The 13,933-nt window shown below is 35.4% G+C and overlaps 5 protein-coding genes across 6 annotated transcripts in view; 2 read left to right on the forward strand and 3 right to left on the reverse strand.

The window, feature by feature from the left end:
- The window catches only part of Gpat4 (Glycerol-3-phosphate acyltransferase 4), a 12,528-nt gene extending 10,221 nt beyond the window's left edge, over window positions 1–2,307 (reverse strand). The window contains exons 1-2 of the mRNA XM_017605393.1: window positions 2,054–2,307; window positions 1,603–1,833 (exon numbers count right to left, since the gene is read on the reverse strand). Coding sequence (XP_017460882.1) covers window positions 1,603–1,833; window positions 2,054–2,191 — 369 coding nt within the window. The 5' untranslated portion in view covers window positions 2,192–2,307. The remainder of the gene's footprint in view (window positions 1–1,602; window positions 1,834–2,053) is intronic.
- Window positions 2,308–4,928: 2,621 nt separating this feature from the next.
- On the reverse strand, window positions 4,929–6,696 carry eEF5 (eukaryotic translation elongation factor 5). The gene is made up of 4 exons (XM_017605404.1): window positions 6,591–6,696; window positions 5,565–5,812; window positions 5,304–5,505; window positions 4,929–5,247 (listed from the first exon to the last, which is right to left on the reverse strand). The coding sequence occupies exons 2-4, from the start codon at window positions 5,771–5,773 to the stop codon at window positions 5,176–5,178; spliced, it is 483 nt and encodes a 160-aa protein (XP_017460893.1). The 5' UTR covers window positions 5,774–5,812; window positions 6,591–6,696; the 3' UTR covers window positions 4,929–5,175.
- Window positions 6,697–7,433: 737 nt separating this feature from the next.
- On the forward strand, window positions 7,434–8,251 carry RpL12 (ribosomal protein L12). The gene is made up of 4 exons (XM_017605525.1): window positions 7,434–7,496; window positions 7,549–7,622; window positions 7,680–7,860; window positions 7,920–8,251. Exons 1-4 carry the CDS (start codon window positions 7,460–7,462, stop codon window positions 8,123–8,125), a joined length of 498 nt encoding a protein of 165 aa, XP_017461014.1. The 5' UTR covers window positions 7,434–7,459; the 3' UTR covers window positions 8,126–8,251.
- Window positions 8,252–8,412: 161 nt separating this feature from the next.
- Mlp84B (Muscle LIM protein at 84B) overlaps window positions 8,413–13,933 on the forward strand; it is a 123,035-nt gene continuing 117,514 nt past the window's right edge. Inside the window, exon 1 of the mRNA XM_017605472.1 lies at window positions 8,413–8,582. Within this exon, the coding sequence (XP_017460961.1) occupies window positions 8,465–8,582 (118 nt within the window). The 5' untranslated portion in view covers window positions 8,413–8,464. The remainder of the gene's footprint in view (window positions 8,583–13,933) is intronic.
- On the reverse strand, window positions 9,800–11,973 carry Septin2 (septin 2). 2 transcript variants are annotated; one of them, XM_017605508.1, is made up of 5 exons: window positions 11,863–11,973; window positions 11,083–11,200; window positions 10,221–11,026; window positions 10,026–10,163; window positions 9,800–9,967 (listed from the first exon to the last, which is right to left on the reverse strand). In XM_017605508.1, the coding sequence occupies exons 1-5, from the start codon at window positions 11,887–11,889 to the stop codon at window positions 9,800–9,802; spliced, it is 1,257 nt and encodes a 418-aa protein (XP_017460997.1). In that variant the 5' UTR covers window positions 11,890–11,973. The 2 variants fall into 2 exon arrangements, with proteins under 2 accessions (XP_017460997.1, XP_017461005.1); XM_017605516.1 differs by lacking the exon at window positions 11,863–11,973 and adding an exon at window positions 11,293–11,501.

The raw sequence follows: 13,933 nt of genomic DNA on the forward strand, positions 1-13,933 counted from the left end.
TCGTAGGGGAGAGGGCTAGACACTTTGCAGTGAAGAAGCGAGAAAGTTCGGAGAGATAGCCGTTTACTTTCAAACACAGGTCATCAATTCCATTCCCAGTCGCCATGATCGAGCAGTCGTCGGCATANGAGACAATCGAGACTCCCTCTGGTGGTTGAGGGAGCTTTGAAATGTAAAAGTTAAACAGTAGCGGGGAAAGGACACCACCCTGAGGAACCCCCTGTTTTATTTTCGCTGCTTACTCGTTTTGTCTCTAAATGTTACCGACGAATGTCGACCACTCAGGGCCTCTGTGGGAGAGAGGAGGCCTCTATATCTTCTAGCAGCGTGGAATGGCAGACGGTGTCAAACGCCTTTGACAAGTCCAACGCTACTAGAATCGTTCTCTCACAGGGACGGTTGCGGTTAAGGCCACGAGTTATCTGAGTGTTTATGGCGTTAAGTGCTGTTGTTGTACTGTGCACTTTACGGAAACCATGCTGATGCTTCGCTGGGGTCAGGTGGTTTGTGAAGTAATTAGGAGGTTTGTGGGATGATAATTCTGTGTGTGCTCCCCGATTGCTTGTTTAGGAGGTAAAAGGGATTACTCCCCCTCCTAGGACATCCAATGTTAAAGGGAGTATACAAAATTACATGCTTATACACAGAAGCATAGGGAGCAATGGGGAGTATTCGTATACTCCCAAGGGAGTACTCACCGAGCAATCGTACGATGCTCCCAAGTTCTACTGGGTATGAATATAAAATTTACTTATTGTCACATCCCAATACGCATTTATGTAAGTGTTTTTAAAAGTAATACCTTCTATGTTAAATATTAAATAGGCGTTTTTAGTATTCAGATTTTGCAAATGAACCTTTTATAAGCGTTGAGAGCGATTTTTTTATAAACAAATCAAAGAAAAAACAAACCCAAACCAAAAAATATGCGTTTTGTAAGCGTTAGTATACCTTTAAAAACCTACTTTAAGTTTATTTTGCTTGTTGGGATGTATGTACACGCACACATACATATGTAAGTAAAATACATTTTACATAATGCCAGTTATCTGTTATTCTGATGTACTCTACAGCGGGATAGATTCCCAATCACCTCACGAAATAGATGTAGTATTTAATCAGATCACGCGATTTGTGTCTGGGCTAGCAAAATATGAGCATATTTCTGCTTGGAGAACGCGCATACTTGGCTGCGAAATTTCTGAATACCTTAAAGCTAGAAATTGTATATTTCTTTTTCGTCTCATTACGAATAAGGCGCCCAAATATCTGTTTGAGAACTAATGTCCCCCAAATCACCTCGAGTAAACGACTTGACTTTTCCTATATATAATTATCTCAGCTCTGCACGGCTATTCTTTGTCAATACTATCCGCATCTGGAACTCTATTCCATCTTATAATCGTGGCAGTTTAAACAAAAGCAACTCAAAAAATGTTCTGTATGCGTATTTCCACCAACTTGACTTCAGTCCCGGAGACAAATTAAAAAATCTATTTTACTTCTTTTGAAATCATTCCAAGGCTAATTTCTTCCAGACAAGTACTACGTATCCATATGTCTATATATATTCATGCAAAAACATATTATAATTGTACTTACATCTTTAGAAGAGTCATCCCGATCCGTAGCCGAAGACTCGTTGGTTGTTGGGAGAAGCACACTGTCCCTGCTAATTAATGTGTTGCCATTTGTAGTGGGTATACTAGTTCCAGTTTGTTTAGAGCAAGGTCTATTAATGTCATTAGCCTTAGTTTCTACTGAGACATTACACGTCTCACCATCTTTCGTTTGGCGTTCTGTCGCTGCAGATTCAATACTCAGGCGGCCGAACTAAAATAAATATTATATATATGTATATGAATTAATACAAAAAGGAAACAAAACGTTGCAAGTTCATCATCGCTTACAATCATTAAATATATCTAGATCAGTTTAATGAGGTAAAAGTCCACTTATTTTATCAGATACAGCTATCATTGAAAATGTTAAGTTGTACCTTGATCTATTCTTATCATAAATACTGCAAATATCTAACCAATTCATAACTTACCTCAAATATCTTTAGCAAAAGTTTTACGTAGGCTCTTCGGACACCGACAGATTTATTTACAGCGGACAATATAACCAAAAATGAAATAAATACACTGAAGGGAATGCAAAAGAACTCTAAAATATCTGTGAAAAACATTTCTTTCTTCAGATTTACATGAAAGATTTGTTTTCTGTTAAATACTATCCAATCGAGATTGTGCTTCAACTAAATTCTCAAGCAATTAATCTGACGAACAGTAAACATCTTGCTAATGTCAAACGTCAAAATCAAAATGGTGTTACCGGCTCAACCGATTTCGCGAAAATGGCATGCAATTTGTGTCAAGCCGACTTATTGCTTTCGAGACTGTGAAAACAATAAAAAGAAAGTTGTCTGAATCCCACGCGAAGTTTCTTCCTATCACCCGCATAGCTTACATTATGGGTATTTTCCCGCATAATTATGAGCAAGCATGGTTCGGAAACTAGACCTTTACGCAATTACATAAATACAACGGTGTTCACATGAGGCGATTACTTGAATCAAAAATTCTCGGTGACCCAACTTCATTGGAAGCGATTAGTAGAATGGCCGTTCACACCAGGCGAATGTTGCTTTCAACTAAAAGTTGCCTGTAAAACACACCCCTATTGCCAGTATTGACTAGTAGTAGATAAACGACTCATACTCCATTATCGCTTTTTCATGGTATTGTGAATGTCGATCTCTCGTTCATAAAGCGACTGTTAATAGTTTTTAATCGCTCATCCTTCTACAACTGTTTGTTTGTAGAAGGATAAGCGACTATAAATTATTCACACGCGCTTATTGAACAAGAAAACGACTGAAAATACCACGGGTAATCGATAATCGACTAACTGTCGTTTATCTACTACTTGTCGACATTCACAATAGGGGTGATAGCCTCGTGAAACACCGTATAAGCAACTCACTGCCATGCACAAACTCATGAATCACTGTTCCTAATTGACAAGATTTGTTATACACTGGTGAACCGATAACTAGAACCAGTTTTTTTATAGGTTTAGATACTTTATTTTTATTTATTACTTTTAATTTATTTTATATGGAAAATATACTAATAATTACAGACGGACAGACAGACATGGCTTAATCGACTTCTCTATTCATTCTGAGCATTTATGTATACATTTGTCTATATCTAGCTCGATTCGTTTTGGCTGTTACAAATAACCGTTATGTGAACAAAATTAATATACCCTTGTGCACAAGTGCGCTCGGGTATAAAAATATGTTAAAATGGGGAAATTAGTAAAAAAGATTTTTAACAAATAATACTTCAAGGACTCACCGTTAAATGCATACAAAAATCTTAATAAAAGTAGCCAATGCAGTAACCAATTAAAAGTGACAGTTAATGCCGTACAACTCGATGTCTTGAGACAAAAACACTTTTCAAAATGATGAAATTAGTAAATTATTAAATTGTAATTATATAAATTGTATATATATATTGAATAAAATCATATAACTCAAAGTTTTAAAATTAAATTCAAGTTAATAAAATTTAGTCTGGAATAAAATGCTTGACATAGTGAAAAAATTCTCCAAATCCAACGAGATTTTGAAGCCAATCACAATCTTAAAATTGAATGGGCTATAAATCCGTAACATCGAACCTTTTCTAGAACTTCCAGTTGAAAGTTTGAAATTTTGATGACCATTTTTTAACTTCGCCGATTTATTATAAATCTTGTACAAGGTTTAAAACTTTGAGTTATATGCTTTTATATTTTCTTAAAAAAAAAAAAATTAATACAAATAAATAAAAAGATTTCCAAAACTTGTAAAATAAATTCGTTTCCAATTATCGGGCCACCAGTGTAGATCTTAAAAAATTTAAAGTTAACTTTGGTTGGAACCAACATTCCGCCTTCACCTGTCTCTGTTATTTTTTAGTTTGATTAGAGCACAACGATCATGTCGCTTTTTCATTACATCGGTGTTTGCATTTACCACCGAGCGCAGTTTCATTCAAATAAAAAAAAGATTACAAAAAGTGCTGCGACCAAAAACACTTATTTCATTGCTGTTTTTTCAGCAAGGAAAAACATTTCTTATGTCCGGCATGTGGAGACTCCCCCATGACACCAACCACCTCCTCAATTAGACTGAGCTAACACCTCTCTCCCATCGGTTCGACCCGTCAAAACAGCTCGGTAGTTGGACCTTGATCATTGATGTAAAAACCGACGCAGGTGGGGCTACAACATCCTGCAAAACCCATGGCAAGGATAATTCTTCGTAAGTAAAATGCTGTCAAAGTGTGTCTCTTGTCAGAAATAAATTTTGGGCTAATTGTACCCTAATTCGAATGAATCTCTTTAAACAAAACGCGTGGTAATAAAATTAATACGCGCTCATTTTAGAAACCTTAGGCGTAGCTTTTTCTCCAGGCCTTTGCGCAGCTTAACCTAATACTGTGGATGTTAAGACCCGCATAGCTATGCAGTTGTGTATTATTTTTATTCAGCTTACAAATACGCACACTACTGGCTAATAATTTTTATCAGATAATCTTTATAATCAAGGTTAATAATTTTTTTTTTTAATAATTCGCGAAAATTAATTGTCCTGTTTCAATCATGCAATTTGAGTACTGACATATGAATATGTATGTATGGCTTTTACCTTGATAATTAAAAAATAGTTGCATCCTGAAGGTGACATCACAAACATGTACTAAATATCCATCTTCACGACTTGAATTCCAATTGAAAACAAGTAAATAAAACATCTTTTTTATCGTGAAATTACTTATTGATCGACGAGCAAGTCTTAATTTCTTATACTTTATATAATACACCACTGAAATAGTTCTCAATTATTAATATTAAATGAAAAAAGATAATTAATGTAAAAAAAAATTTATTGGCGAAAATCTGTTTTTGTTACTCAACTCTTTATCCTATACGCTTCAAATTTCTGTTTCTATTACTTCACAAACTATATATTTTTGAAGTAAATGTAGTCAAATGAGTTGATTGAACTTAGCCATAATAGTGTTAATACACTACTATAGTATTAGTTTTAATTTACTTTTAACGTAAATTCAACAGAAATCTGCAGGTAGATAAAGTCAGACGTATTAGGGATGTTTACTTGTCCAAAGCAGTGTTGGTTTTGAGAGCGATAACACATTCTTCACCACAAGATTTTAGGACTGTGCACTGAAAAAATATGCAATATTAAAACTATAACATCCGTAAACTATCTTTTTACTTACCAAAAGATCTTTGCCGTTGTCAAAGTCAGATCTTAGAGAGTTTCCAAGGTCGCCCTCTGGTACTTTTAAATCCTCACGAATTTCTCCGTTATCTGACATTAAAGTGAGAAAACCATCATCGCTTATATCAGTCAACTGATAATCCTCTCGTTTTACATGTGGTACATCCATGTTATGGGTCGAGGGGCAGATATCTTCATATCTGGTTTTGAAAAATTATTACCATAAATTTTGACAATTTTTTCTACACTTCCCACTTACTTTTTATTTGAAAATATATCAATGCCAACCATATGAACTTTAGCATGACCATGTTTTCCAGTTTTTGAGGTAGACATCTCAACTATCTTGCACGGCCGTCCTTTTAACATAACAAATCCGTTTTTGCGTAGAGCTGAGCATTGCATCGGATATGTCTGAGAGGCACCAGAATCGCCGGTCTCAAAATGATGATCATCCATTTCGGCCATTTTTCTCAGTTATTAGACTACCGCGTACCAAAAAAATATCTGTAAATTATATATTGAGAATAATAATCAATCAATCGATATTAACGTGTAGAATTGGCCATTCAACTAAATTTGTAGAAAAGTTTAAACCATATACAATATGAAAATTAAAGCCGACTCTATATTTGTATTTTATGTTTACATCTGGATATTAAAACTTAGAATTGCATATTTTTAACAAGACTTGCTGATTAATAAACTGCACGCCGAATCGCTGTGTTTGTAATACGTACATATGTACATTCATACATATATGGAGCTACTTAACCAAAATTTCAGATTATTGANACGACTCTATATTTGTATCTTATGTTTACATCTGGATATTAAAACTTAGAATTGCATATTTTTAACAAGACTTGCTGATTAATAAACTGCACGCCGGATCGCTGTGTTTGTAATACGTACATTCATACATATATGGAGCTACTTAACCAAAATTTCAGATTATTGAACTGGTAAATATGTATGTAGCGTCGCCTTATCTAGAAAATCATTTCCTTTATTAAGAGCTAAATTTTTCGGACGCTGCATTTTAAATTATGCTGATAAATCTTTCGTTCATTGACATCAAGCACTTGTAACATGGTATATGAAAAACCTAGCGTTCAACAAGAGCATCACATATTCCTTCTTCCCATTTAGTAAGGAAAATCACTATGAAAATTCACTAACTAAATTTCTTCTTGTGGCATAATTGCTCGGATATTTTTGATCCGTATTATCAACAAATTATGCATAAAATATCACAAATTTCGGAGAAGAATCCGATACTCACATGTGATTTAAATGATAGCCTTAAGCAAAGAGAAGAAATGGCACAACCCTGCTCTTGTCCACGAAACACTTGAATGAGTAATCAAGATAGCGTATCCGGTCAATACACTATGAAAAAATGGCGCAAACAATGCTTTCGAAGTCGTCAATCATATCTGTCAAGCGCCAAAAGAAACACTCATCAAAATTGCATAAGCTTACAGTCTGTTTAGAGCATACAAAATACCAATTTAAGATATACAAAATATTGAATGACTGCCTTGAAAAATAAAATAAGTTTGGGCCAAACAATTCTCCACCCTTTAAAGCAGAACAACTGGCTAAAGAAATAGCAAGCTTCTTTAAAAAATACTTAAAACAACTAGATAAAAAACACAGACATATTTGAACTAATTTGAAATTAATTCCCCAGAATTTCTCCTTTTACACTTAATTAAGAATTCGGCCTTAATTGTACAAACATAGGAAAGTTTTACCAGTATAAAGTCGAGGCGGCCAAGGCTTGAGTCGAGATATATTTTTTAGTCGCTGTCAAAAACCGAGGGGAAATGTTGAAAAATGCGGATTCTGAATATTCTTGAAACGAGTTAATTTGTTATGGCTTGTGAGCACAGGAATTATGAATATATGTGAACTAACAAACACATTTCAAAGAGTGTAATCATTAATTTAGGTTTTACTTGTGCTTGATGGGTCGTAAGATTGAAGCGGATTTCAAAGTAGCAACCTTGTCTGCAAGAACCCAGCTCCCGTCCTTTTACCTCAAGCCTTGTCGTTGGGTGTATGTGCATTTTTCATGTCCAATATTTATCTATTTTTATTCAAAAGATCCTTTGATTTTCAGATTGCTTCGTATTTACAGAACCAACAATGCCTCCAAAATTCGATCCTACTGAGATTAAATTAGGTAAATTTTGTATCTTAGTTGAGATGAATTATATCAACACCGCTTGTTTCAGTTTATTTGCGATGTGTCGGTGGCGAGGTTGGAGCCACATCTTCCCTGGCTCCTAAAATTGGTCCACTCGGTTTGGTAAGAACATTCATTGTTTACTAATTTTATTCATTTCAATAAGCTTTCTTGTTGTAGTCACCGAAAAAAGTTGGAGATGATATTGCTAAGGCCACTGGAGACTGGAAGGGACTTAAAATTACAGTATGTCTGACCATTCAAAACCGTCAAGCTGCTATATCAGTTGTTCCATCTGCAGCTTCGTTGATTATTAAGGCGCTTAAAGAACCTCCCCGTGATAGGAAGAAGCAGAAAAATAGTGAGACTTTTTGCAAAGTTTTAATTGCAATTTGTTAACTTATTTTTATTTTTTGATAGTTAAACATAGTGGAAATGTAACGTTTGATGACATCCTTTCAATTGCGAAAACAATGAGACCAAGGTCAATGGCTCGTAATCTAGAGGGCACTTGTAAAGAAATTTTGGGGACAGCGCAAAGCGTTGGTTGCACAGTTGATGGAAGGCCGCCACATGACATTATTGACGACATTAACAGTGGTTCAGTAGAAGTTCCTGCCGAATAAATAGTGTCTAGCTACCTTTCCGAATTAAGAAATAAAATTTGTTATCACCACAAAACTTGAGTTACGCAGCAAAAGGAACAGTAATTTCTCATTCAAAAATGAGAATGATCAGACAGTTTAATGAGATGGATTTTGAACGTTTTATTTAAGAAGATTGAAATTTGGAAAAATAAGAAAAGAAGTGAACAACGAGCAGAAGTGCAAAAATATGATTAAAATGGATTTTAGTGTTAGCCGCGTTATTTTGAGACTCGCCGAATGTTTCATTAGTTGAGATTACCAGAACGAAATTTTTATTTGGAAACGAAAATAGTGAAAACTAGTATCGCGGATGTATGTATGATTATGTTTGTCCAAACTAAATGCTTTCGTCAGATGGTATCATTCAAGTCTTGTAAAGGAACGATTATGATTATTTGTCGCGGTTTTAGGCAGACTCGCAAACTGACTTGTAATGGTGAGTACGACATTTAAATATATAATATTTTAAAAAGAGTTCATCGGCGGCGAACGTAGGCATTTGGTTCACTTTGCATTCGGATACACTAGCTAGAAACTTGCGAAAATTTACTACATTACTACTGAGTAACAAATTATAGCTGAAAATTTTCCGTTCCAGATTGTTTGCATTTTTTAAGATAAAAATCACACTAGTTTGTATGGCCCTATTATGTGTGGCGACTGGTATGTGGATGTGTAACCATATGTAATGCCAATATATATGCCAACTGGCTACTGTGTTTTCTCTTCGACTTTGTTATTTCTCTGTAGTTCTCTACCACTTCTCCGGCAACACAGGAAGGAGAATTCTCCGTAGAAATGGTTATAATCCCTAAGTGCGGCCGAAGGCGCCTAGGCATAAAAAAGTTGTGCCCCACTTCTCCGGCAACACATAATCCACGTAATACACATATCCTCTTACCGTGGATAACGGATGAATCGCGCAACACTGTGGTTGTGATTGCAACTCGTACAAGCCCTGTTTGTTTATATATATGGTTAAACATAATGGAGCAATATATAGTACAATACTGAAAGCCATGGCTACTAGACTAGCAACTAGACACCAGTCGCCATACATAATAGGGCCATTAAACATCGAAGTGCGAATATACATAGAGCTTCTCGTAGCAACAGCGTACAAATTCCCAAAACAGTATTGGGTAATTTTGCATAGACCCAACTGTCGTTAAACAACAGTGCCTTTTCTTATTCTAAACAACTTGGAGCTGGCTGTAACGCTAATTGGGCTCACTGCATATCGACACCTCCAAACCATACCAAAGTCACCTTAGACTTAGTCGGGCTTAGTATGGTTTGACAAGGCTAAATATGTTGATAGATCATCATAACAGATGTGTAGGAATTAGCATGACTGGGAATATTTCTCATAAAGCGCGCTTTTGTGCTTCATTCCTTACGTATTGATTTAAAGGAATTTGANGACTGGGAATATTTCTCATAAAGCGCGCTTTTGTGCTTCATTCCTTACGTATTGATTTAAAGGAATTTGATTAATATATATTTATTATAATTGAATTATATTTAGGCAGATGAAATTAAATAATTTAAACACACTCATACGAAAATATATTCCTGTTGTGATTAATTAGTTACATGCAAATATCTCATATAAATTTGGCATGAAACAGTCGAATGAATAAGAATTGTTTATTACTTCTTTTTGTTTTTGCCTAAAGTCAAGGTATGGTGTGATGCTGATATCTGGGTTTTGCGACGACTGAATTCTACAAAATCTTCTTCTAGTTTTTTTCGGGAATCTTCCAACTTTCGTTTTTCTTCAGCATGGTCACGCTTTAGTTTATCGAACTTTGCATGTAACTGAAATCATATGTAAATTTTAACATAACTTTTTTTCAAGATTATTGGTATAGATTACCTCCTTTTCACTTTCTTTAAGTTCAGCTTCTTTTTCCTTAACCCTCTGCACAAACATCTGTCTTACTTCTTCTTCTTTAGCTTGTAGCTCGGCTAAATGATTTGATCTTTTTGCTTCGAATGTTTGTTGGAATGATATCTAAAAGCGAAAAATGTTTTTTTTTTTTAACATCCAATTTTATGAATCTCAACTTACTGGTTTGTTGTCACTATCAACATCGCTGAATCCCATTTGTTCTAGACGTTTCTGCCTATATAGTTCATAATGGCGAGTATGAGTTTTTTCTCTCATATCTTCCATATTAGTTCGAATCAGCATTTCACGAAGTTTAACAAAGTCACAATGCATTTCATTCTCAACTTGAACTGTCCCCCAAGGATATTGGCGAGCGCGGATTAATTTGTTGCCTACTTTTATAAAATCAGTACTTCCTACTACAGCAAATGGAACATGTGTATTCATTGTTGTATTAGTTTCAGCAACAGTTTCATCATCGGTTGGAAATTGATATATGTGAACTCCATTATTGGAAAGCTCCTGCATGATTTTACTTTTAAATCGGTTTAGTTCTGACTTTGATATGGTATCAGCCTTTGCAATGATGGGAATAATATTAACTTTACTATCTAGTTTCTTCATGCATACAAGATCTAATGACTTAAGTCCGTGACCTGTTGGACATATGAAATATAAGCAAACATGAATGCGGCTGTCGTGGCATGAAACCAAAGAACGCTTGATCTTCAGTTCTTCCTGCAAATATGCTTCAAATTGTGCGTCGATGTAGTCTACTACAGCTTTAAATGAGTCATCCTTATTAATTTGATCACCGTAACCTACGGTATCGCAAATTGTTAGTTTAAGCCGAACATTACTCTCTTGAAGCTCATAAGTATGTGCTTTCAATTTAACGTTCGGCAATGTATGTGGACTTGGTGTAGACTCAAAGCTAGTGTTGAAGAGAGTATCCATAAGTGTGGATTTTCCCAGACCAGTCTCACCTGAAAGATATGGAATTTATTAAAAATGCTTTTCTGTGGCTTTCGAGGACTTTTACCTATACACATGACATTAAAAACGAAACCATTTTGTACGCTTTTGTTCACCAGTTGGTCCGGTAAGCTGTCAAACCCAACATGTCCAGATAATTTTAATGTTCTTAAATGTGGTTCGTTCTAATTGCCAAAAAAAAAGAAAAAAGGAGATACAAAGAAAAATTATAATTCTATCGCAGTATTTATCTATTTTATATCTGTTATTAAAACACCTTTAAATATTACATATCTATTAGTTTGCAATAATTGGTAAAGTCCGGAGGTTCGTCCTAGAATATTAAATATAATCAGGCCGGTTCTGCAATTCATTTCCGAGTGAATTTCAATCAAACTCGCTTTAAATTTAATTGGCAGGGGTTGAATAAAATATAATAGAGACGGCCTTCACTTATTCCGGGAAAAAAAAAGATACTGCGAATGGCACATTATAGTTAAGCTCCCCTCTAGGCTAAATCACAATTCTATATTTGTGCACAGTAGACGCACGCTTTCTTCATTTGTTACTCCTTTTTTTCCACCAAAATACAGTTTAGCGATCTGCCGAGCATACAAATACGGACTTTCTTTACACAAAGTAATCAAACCGACAAATGACATAAGGGCTACAAGGCAACACAATTTGGCGTATCGATTTTCTGAGTCACGGAAATTAACTGTTCTATTTATCCAAATAGAGCTCAAGACACAACTTTCTTTTATATTTATTCTTGCCCGTTAAAAAATTAGCAAATCAACCTGTATACTATATTGACTAATGGAACTAAATTGTACAACAATAATACCTTAACGAGGTCAACAGCGACAGACATCTTTCACGACTTTGTTTGCAAACTATTTTTGGTTGAAATGCAATACTTGGTAACATAAAAAACAACGCCCCTATGTAATGTTCCAATTACTGGTGGAACGATTTGACTTTGCGGAACGAAACTGTGTGTGTAAGGTTTTTGATAATTAAAAGCTAAATACGGTTTCAGACTAATGCCATGTTCTGACCGACATCGAAAACATGTTTTCGTTGATAAAACTGGTTTTCGACCTAAAATTGTGTTTTCGCCCATGTAAAATCTGTCAAACGAAAACCAGTTTTCGCTCAAAACTACTTGAAAACTCACGTTCCACTCATTCTAATCGGTGTCTTCACTAGTTTTTTTTCGATTATTTACCGAAGTGGAAGTCTTATTTTATCATCTTTAATACGCCATTTCGGATTTATTGTTAATTGGCTGGCCAAAGTAAAATAAGAATGAAAGTAAGAGGTTGCAAATGAAAATAAAATGAGGGAAAAACATTTTGGTTTGGTTTTTGCGTAGCAAAACTGTAATCAGAGGATGTTAAGAGCGAAATACACCACACAAGCGGTTTGACAAACCAAGCGAAATTTCCCTTTGCTTCAAGCCATTTGTGCTGTGTATGGGGGTGTTTGAAGGTTTGACAAACCGCCGTCAAACCTTCAAACACCCCCATACACAGCACAAATGGCTTGAAGCAAAGGGAAATTTCGCTTGGTTTGTCAAACCGCTTGTGTTGTGTATTTCGCTCTTAAGAAATGTGAACGAAAACACTAATAGGGAATTTACATGATTCAACTTTCACAGGCGATTAGTTGAACCAAAAGTTGAACGAAAGTAGGGAGCCGACCAACTTCATTGTAAGCGATTAGTTGAAAGGCTGTTTACACCAGGCGAAAAATCGCCTCATGTAAATTCCCTATAACACAATCCCAAAACTCGTTTTCAAAGTGTTTTCGTTGTCGGTCAGAACATGCTATAAGGTCGATGTTATGCAGACCAACTTCGGTTTGGAAAATTAAATAGCGGTTACTTAGTTTGCTCTGAAGTGATTACGTCAACTTCGGCACAAGGTTGCACATTGCGGCGCTTTTTTCGAAAATTAACCTGCTGATGTGCGGTATTGCTACTCTCTAGCATTCCGAATTAATACAATTACCCAACGTCTACACCTACCTACTATTTCCGCGTGCCTTTAAGAATATGGTTTATAATGCAGTGCAACCTTGTTTCAGAATTTGGAATTGGTATGGGGTGGCATTACGATTATGGAAGTTTACAGTTATTTTCTTGGAAAGAAAAATATAAGCGTCTTTCAAAAGTAGTCTTTGATTTTATCGCGTAAAAAATGGTTTGCGAAGAGTGTGAGCACACACCAACATCGTTATATAATGAAAATTTTTAATAAAAAGTCGCGCGATGAGCAAGTGCGCGGGCAAGAAAAAGTAATTGACTTACGTTTGATTGAGCATTACAATGCTTACCAGCTTTGTGAAATATAATAAGCATTAATTTATATCATATAACATAAAATTATGCCATACATGATATAATAATTAACAATTATTACTCTCCGATGACAACATGCTAACAAACGAACGATACATATTCACAATACAACNACAATCCCAAAACTCGTTTTCAAAGTGTTTTCGTTGTCGGTCAGAACATGCTATAAGGTCGATGTTATGCAGACCAACTTCGGTTTGGAAAATTAAATAGCGGTTACTTAGTTTGCTCTGAAGTGATTACGTCAACTTCGGCACAAGGTTGCACATTGCGGCGCTTTTTTCGAAAATTAACCTGCTGATGTGCGGTATTGCTACTCTCTAGCATTCCGAATTAATACAATTACCCAACGTCTACACCTACCTACTATTTCCGCGTGCCTTTAAGAATATGGTTTATAATGCAGTGCAACCTTGTTTCAGAATTTGGAATTGGTATGGGGTGGCATTACGATTATGGAAGTTTACAGTTATTTTCTTGGAAAGAAAAATATAAGCGTCTTTCAAAAGTAGTCTTTGATTTTATCGCGTAAAAAATGGTTTGCGAAGAGTGT

The sequence above is a fragment of the Rhagoletis zephyria genome, unplaced genomic scaffold, assembly GCF_001687245.7.
Source record: "Rhagoletis zephyria isolate East Lansing unplaced genomic scaffold, Rhagoletis_zephyria_1.1 Rzeph_scaffold_00154, whole genome shotgun sequence".
Taxonomy (NCBI): Eukaryota; Metazoa; Arthropoda; class Insecta; order Diptera; family Tephritidae; genus Rhagoletis; species Rhagoletis zephyria.

Bases quoted from the DNA above. Each gene is read 5' to 3' on its own strand.
- eEF5 (XM_017605404.1), bottom strand. From the start codon at position 5,773: ATGGCCGAAATGGATGATCATCATTTTGAGACCGGCGATTCTGGTGCC. The intron at 5,506-5,564 runs GTAAGTGGGAAG...TTTCAAAACCAG, and splicing joins GATATATTTTCAAATAAAAA to ATATGAAGATATCTGCCCCT. The intron at 5,248-5,303 runs GTAAGTAAAAAG...ATATTTTTTCAG, and splicing joins ACAACGGCAAAGATCTTTTG to TGCACAGTCCTAAAATCTTG.
- RpL12 (XM_017605525.1), top strand. From the start codon at position 7,460: ATGCCTCCAAAATTCGATCCTACTGAGATTAAATTAG. The intron at 7,497-7,548 runs GTAAATTTTGTA...CGCTTGTTTCAG, and splicing joins TCCTACTGAGATTAAATTAG to TTTATTTGCGATGTGTCGGT. The intron at 7,861-7,919 runs GTGAGACTTTTT...ATTTTTTGATAG, and splicing joins TAGGAAGAAGCAGAAAAATA to TTAAACATAGTGGAAATGTA.
- Septin2 (XM_017605508.1), bottom strand. From the start codon at position 11,889: ATGTCTGTCGCTGTTGACCTCGTTAAG. The intron at 11,201-11,862 runs GTATTATTGTTG...TTTGGCAATTAG, and splicing joins TCGCTGTTGACCTCGTTAAG to AACGAACCACATTTAAGAAC. The intron at 9,968-10,025 runs GTAATCTATACC...ATATGATTTCAG, and splicing joins TTAAAGAAAGTGAAAAGGAG to TTACATGCAAAGTTCGATAA.